The 6,679-nt window shown below is 35.9% G+C and overlaps 1 protein-coding gene across 6 annotated transcripts in view; it reads left to right on the plus strand.

The window, feature by feature from the left end:
- Positions 1 to 2,213, plus strand: part of LOC104887239 (valine--tRNA ligase, chloroplastic/mitochondrial 2) — a 55,254-nt gene extending 53,041 nt beyond the window's left edge. For 5 of the 6 annotated variants that reach the window (XM_010671833.3, XM_057392522.1, XM_057392524.1 and 2 more), the window contains 4 exons: positions 264 to 336; positions 416 to 582; positions 1,658 to 1,791; positions 1,897 to 2,213. In XM_010671833.3, coding sequence (XP_010670135.1) covers positions 264 to 336; positions 416 to 582; positions 1,658 to 1,791; position 1,897 — 375 coding nt within the window. In that variant the 3' untranslated portion in view covers positions 1,898 to 2,213. Of the gene's footprint in view, positions 1 to 263; positions 337 to 415; positions 583 to 1,457; positions 1,548 to 1,657; positions 1,794 to 1,896 lie in introns of those variants that run through there. The other variant, XR_008967968.1, reaches the window with a different exon arrangement.
- The last annotated feature ends 4,466 nt before the right edge of the window (positions 2,214 to 6,679 follow it).

The following is a 6,679-nucleotide window of genomic DNA, read 5'->3' on the forward strand; positions in this document are numbered from 1 at the left end:
GTACTATATAATATTAGATTTACTCACAAAATATTAATTGTAGAAGACAAAGTATAACGTATTAATCTTTAATTATATTTTTGTATAAATTTCAAAAAAATATGTAAGTTGTGCTGTTTACTTGCTGTACCCCCTTTTTTGTATTATAATATCTGTTGTCTTCTGCCCCCCTCCTTCATACCCGACCCGGTGCTACTTAGGTAGTGAGTGCCAGTCTCCAGTTGCACGGTAGAAGAGATGCTAATGTTATCTCTTTCAAGCAGGAAGAGAAAGAAGTTCTGGCTCTTCTATCAAAGTTAGACCTGCAGTCCCTGCGTTTTGCTGAAACACTTCCAGGTTTGTTGCCAGTCAAATATTCTACTTAACAGAGATGCTCTACTTCTGTATTTATACATATTAAAATTATCTTTTACAGAAGATGCAAACCAATCTGTTCACCTAGTTGCAAGTGAAGGTTTGGAAGCATATCTCCCCCTTGCGGGTATGGTAGATATCTCTGCCGAAATGCAGCGGCTTCAGAAGCGTCTTCTTAAGATGGAAGGGGAGTTTAAAGGGCTTAAAGCTCGCCTTGGCTCTCCTAAGGTAGGGGATCCGTCGCTGATCGTGAAACCCTTCTGCCTTTCTTTCATCCTTTTTTATTTTTCATTTTGTTCTTTTCGCATTCTCCGCTGATTGCGAAATGTTGGTGCAAATGAGTTTAGAGACCAGAGCTGGTAAGTCCCTTGTCATATCTATCTCATCACACATAAAGAACATTTTTGGGCTCCAAGAAACGAAACGGAATCAATTACTTAATCCATTACCATATCTTTGTGGTAATGGACCGCTGCCCAACTTGTTATCTCCCCCTCCCCTCAAAGAACAACATTCATACCTTGGTGGAAATGGTTACCTTTCCACTATGGAACCCAAACATCCAAAGAAGTAACAACTTTTGTTACTATTCCTATATTTGATTCCATTTCTTGTTCATTCCATGGCTTAAATCAAACAAGCACCTAGTCAGGTCATTCACAAAAGTTAGGTAAATAAAGAGGTAAAATTTGTCCAGGCCATGTTGTGATTATACTTCTCAAAATGAAAAAAATGAGTGGTATAACTACCTTTCCACACAGTTACTGTTGCTAACTCTTGCTGGATTCCACTGGCAGATGTAGAGAGGACAAACTTCTATAGAAGTTTTGAAATCTCTTACTAGTATAGATATACCTATGCAAGCAGCACTTAAAAAATTGCCAAAAAATGTATAGCAGATTGGAATAGGAGATGAGTTGGAATGCATGATTACATGAGCAAATCAAATGTATAGCAAATTGTGAATTGTTCAAAATGATAAGCACAATATATTACTCCTATTTCATAACATTCACTAGGGTTCAGTTGCCCTGGGTCTTTCTAATGGTGCTTTTATTTGAATGCGGGATAGTTTGCTTTATATTAGCAAATTAAATGTATAGGATGTCCGAAAACAGTCTCTTGAAGTCTCCTAGTGAGGTTGCATACAACTTGGAACTGCCCCAACAATACCTAAGACAGGACTAATATGGGTTGGTTGGTTGGTTGTGAACTTAATGTCTACCTCCTTTTTGTTGTTTATGAATTCAATTGGCTTGGTTCTTGTTTGCAATTCATCTACTTGATACGCTTTTACATATAGTTTCTGGAGAAAGCTCCCGAAGAAATTGTTCGTACAGCTCAAGAGAAGGCGGAGGAAATGGAAGAAAAGATAAATTTGACTAGGAACCGTATCGCTTTCCTTGAGTCAACAGCTTTGGTGACAGAACCAGTATAGTAAGTCTTACTGTTTGCCTGCTTCGTTTTGCTTCTTTTCCTTTATGCTGCATCCTATGAATTGTGTTTTCTGCATGATAATGGTGAATGGTTGGGCTTCTGCAGGCTGAAAAAGTATCATCCTTTAGCTAACTTGACATTGAAGAAAACATGTTCTCCATTGCCGTCCTTATTGGTTACTAGTTGTAGTTGCGCAACAGTCCAAGGCAGACTATTGATAGGCTATTCATGTGAAGCAACATGCAATTTTGATTTTTGACTCTCGTACATTCGTGTATAGCTGAAGTAACGTGTAAACATAAATCTTGATTTTGCCATTGTTTAAACTTGATAAGTTCATGTCACGCGTATTAGCTTGAAAGTCAGGTTGTGGTCTAAATTTTGGCCACTATCTCATTGTATAATATAATAAAATTCGAATAGATTGATAGGCTGTCAAAAAATAATTCCTAGCAAAACCTCCAAACTAGGGGTGTGCATTATCGGATATCGGATCGGATTCGATCCGAAATTCCGATGTTCGAAATTTAAGATTGTCAAAAAAGCAATCTGAATCCGATACGAAAATTTTGGATATATATCTTCGACTATTTTGGATTCAATGGAATCCGATATCTGATCCGTATATCCGCACTATGTTATATAGCAAATGCTATACATAGTAATCTTGAATGTTACAAATGATTGGCCGACATTACTGTAATACTCCGTATTTTAGAGAATTATTCTCTATAAATAAGAAAATAAAAAGAACATAATCGAAAGTATTTTAATATTATTTACAAAAAAATACAATTTGGGTAAAATTACAATTATAACTTAATTATGCAATCTACTTAGCATACCTAATTATATTATGGTTTGGTTTTATTTTATTTTCAAAATAAATAAAATAAGAAACAGGAAGTTGATTTGGGGACAAATCTTATTAGACTTAAGTTTGCCACCTTATAAATAGGAAAGAAGGAGAAAAAAAATAAAACAAAAAAATCAGTAAACCCTAATTGCCTCAGTTGTTTTCTTCTTTCCCCCTCAAATTTTCTCTCTCCTCTCTCCTCTCTCCTTCTCCCTCGTCACTATTCCCTCCTCTGAACCGTCGGCAACCTTCGAAGTGGTGTGTGTATTGTGTGTGAGTGCAGTGTGCGCGAAGTCAAGGGTGATGTCGGAGTGAGCGGTGCAGTCGAGTGTGCGGCTGTGTGGTGTGCGAACGAGGGCGTCGAAGTCAGTTGTGCGGTGCGAAGTCGGCGCGAGTCATGCGATGGGTGGTGCGAAGTCACGTGAAGCGAGTGTTGTGCGTCGAGGGTGGTGCGAGCGTCGAGGGTGATGCTATGGGTGTGTGCGCGACGAGCAACGAGTTGTCGCGGTTGTTGTGGGGTGAACACTCGAAGGAAAGTGTGGTGTGTTGTGGTCGCGCGAGTTAGGCGGCCTCGCCGGTGATTATCATTGGCGAGTCTATCGGTATAAAAAATATATATATAATATAATTTTCTCTTTTATTACTTAATATTGTATAATCTGATTTTTATAATATTAAGTTGTAATTTAATTAAGTTGTAATTAGAGTAAGTTGTAAATTAATTAAGTTTGTAAGTTGATTTAAGTTGTAAATCTGATTAAGTTTTGTAAGTATAAGTAAGGTATAAAGTTAGTAAAAAAAAAATCAGATTATTAGTTATAGTTTTAATGTTATAATAACTTGTTATTCAAATCTGTATTTTGGTAGTACTTGGATATAATGGTTTAAGTAGAGTTTTTAAAGGTAATATATTATAAGCTAATTAAAATCAGATTTGCACATTGTTATTGGTTCTTGAAAGATGTTCGTTTCAATAAAGTTATGGAAAAAAAGAAGACAACAAGAGTAGTTATTTTTATATTATGAAACATTAAGTCTTATATAGTTAGTCACGTTGTTTTATGTTAACAATATCAAGGGTGTAGCACTAAAATATTTGCTTATTCAATTAGGTCCCAATTTCATAAGCGGAGCGTTTGAATAATCAGCGAAGATTCTTCATTACAAGGTACATACGCGTACCAGTCCAGTTGCATTTGTGAGTATCATGTTAGGTTATGAATTCTTTCATTGGAACCTAGAATCATGATAGGGAACAATTGTGTGATTGTGATTGATGAGATTGTTTGGTAGCATGAAATGGATTGGAAATTTGTATGTATGCATGTCCTGATTGTACGACTTATGAATTGGATTGCATTGTTATTTAAATGCGAAATTCTATTGTATCACAAGCATGAAAAGTATTGGGTTGGTATCCTTTGATTTATGGTGTTACAAGGGTGTTACAAGAATTAAAAAATTGAGCAATGTAGCTAAGAAAGAACATTAAATAATTATATGTTTGATGTGGTGTGAATGGACAATACTAAGAAAGGATTTTGGCAATAAACTTGTAGTTGAATTCCCTACAAGTAATGAACAATTGGGGGAGTGTGGGACTTGTTCTACACTCCTACGCAGGCCTACTGTGATGATAGTAGTGTCCTTATGAATTTTGATAACTCAAGTAGGTGGAAGGTTCCGTACGATCTTGGGGATATGCATACTAAGGTAATGGATGTGGGATGGAACAAAACCGTATTTGTATTTCATCTAATAGACCAAGTTGTCTATTAAGGATTAAGTAGCCGTATGATTCAAGTAAGATGACGGGGCCCGTTCACTGTCAACTAAATTATAAAAGTGATTAATGTAATACTATAGTAGTATCATGTCTAGAAACGATTCTCATTGCTTTGTTTATGCTTAGCATATTATCTCAGTGTTTTACTACGTACTCAGCAAACCTGATTGTTTGACAGTGTTGTTTGTTGACCTGTGATGAACCATTGATCCTACAATGGGGAGCAGACTAGGTGCGCTGGTGTTGCTGCATGAGATTGAGCATACGGGGGATATTCTCTAGTCTTTAAACTTTAAAACGTTTTGGTTAAACATTATAGAATTATTATGATTTACTTAGTTTATGGTTTAAATAAAAGGGGTCGTTGGTGATTCCCGAATTGTAGTTAACATTTTATTTCCATTGCAGTTTAGTTTTCGTAATAATGATTTAAGACAAATATTTCATTTCAATAAGCCTTGCGTTTCACCGCAGCGATAACACTCCCAAAGTCAATACACGTAGTTAGACGTGTATATATTTTGGGGGTGTTACATAACTAGTTGTCAGAGGCAGAATTTCCTATTTTCGAAGATGTTTTAAAAGGATTCTTAAAATGGGTAGTATGGGATAGGAGCATATAGCTTACTTTTACGTGCATTAAATCATATGAATGATTTTATTTGTAATCCCTTCTCTTGCCTAGTATTGGTATGTGTTGTTTGATTGATTGAACTTGTGAAAGATTCTTGAAATCTTCAAATATGAATAGATTAGGAGGGATGTACAAGGATAGGTACTTGTATAGTGGTTAGGAGAACTAGGTTAATTTTGAGTTGGTATAAAAGATGTTTCAAAAATGGTGTTGAACTAAAACCTTATTTTAACTATTTTAGAACAAAATCATTTAATTGATTGAAACTATTTTGAACATGCTTAAGGAGTTCCAAAGTTTAAAATGATCATTTTATCTCTTAAATATGTATATATATAATATATGTTTTAAAACTTTTAATTCACAAAAACTTAGGCTATTTCATTTCTTTAATTTCGCAGATGCTTTACGACATAGGTCCTAAGGAATATCTGATGAAACACCGTATAGCGGATTAGGACATCTGGGCCTATAGAATAAAAGCTGCTATGAGTCCACAGGAGCATGCAGGCAGATACGAGTCTAAGGACTGAACTGGAGAGGATACATTTCATGCCTCGCTTTGTCCCTAACATAGAACCCTATTGTTTAGTACATCTTAGGTATGGGAATTGGTGGTCCGAAGAGGGAAATTTAACAGGGAAAAACATACCTACTGAAACCAGTACCTTCCTACCATAGAGCACTTCATGATTGACCTCAAGTAATGCGAAAATGAGTGCAGGATCCGTTAGAAAAGAGGTTTAGACCCCTCTACCTCATCACCTTCAGTTCGAGGAACTTATCACGTGGGGGGAAAGCTCGGGATCTAGGACTGTAGATGGGAATTTTGAAAATCCAAGAGTTAAATCTGAGCCACAAACGCTATCTAGAGATGTGAAAAAAGCAAGATATCAAGCGTTTGAGGACGCGTTCATACCCAAGGACTACCATGTAGCGTCAAACCTTAGAACTGTTACCTACATTTCCGATGATGAAGGGAATAATAGGACCTTTATCGCAGTGATTGAAGAAAACCAGGTTGCACATGTATTAGACCTGGGTAATGAGGAACAGGGGGATCCTAATGAAGATGAGCCTGCTGAAGGGGGCCAGATTGAGGAAGAGCCTGAAGAGGAGAAAGAGCCCATTAAAGAAAAAGAGCGTATGGAGGAAGAGGAGCCTATGGAAGAAGAGGATGAACCCCTGGAGGAAGAGGAACCTATAGAGGACGACGAGCCTATTGAGGATGAAGAACAATCAAGTCATCAATAACGGTCAATCAAGATTCAATAGTATATAAACATAGATTCCCAACTCTCGAAATAAAAACTATTCAATCATGAAATAAATAAAAAATCTAAATCTACAAAAGAAAACATTATTCAAGAAATCAAATGAAAGAAATAGATAGAAATCATGAATTAATGAAGAACAAGAAAAACTAAGGTTCCCTAAAAAATTACAGAGAAAAAGAACAAGAAAACTAAATCTAGAACTAAGAATAAAAATAATGAGAGAGAAAAAGAGAGTTTTCTTCACAAGAAGTGATTCCTTATATAAAAATAAGACTAAGTAACCTAATATGACTAGGAAAGTAAGTTACAAGATAAGAAATGTCAAGATATTTATT

Source organism: Beta vulgaris, chromosome 2 (genome assembly GCF_026745355.1).
Source record: "Beta vulgaris subsp. vulgaris cultivar EL10 chromosome 2, EL10.2, whole genome shotgun sequence".
Lineage (NCBI taxonomy): Eukaryota > Viridiplantae > Streptophyta > Magnoliopsida > Caryophyllales > Amaranthaceae > Beta > Beta vulgaris.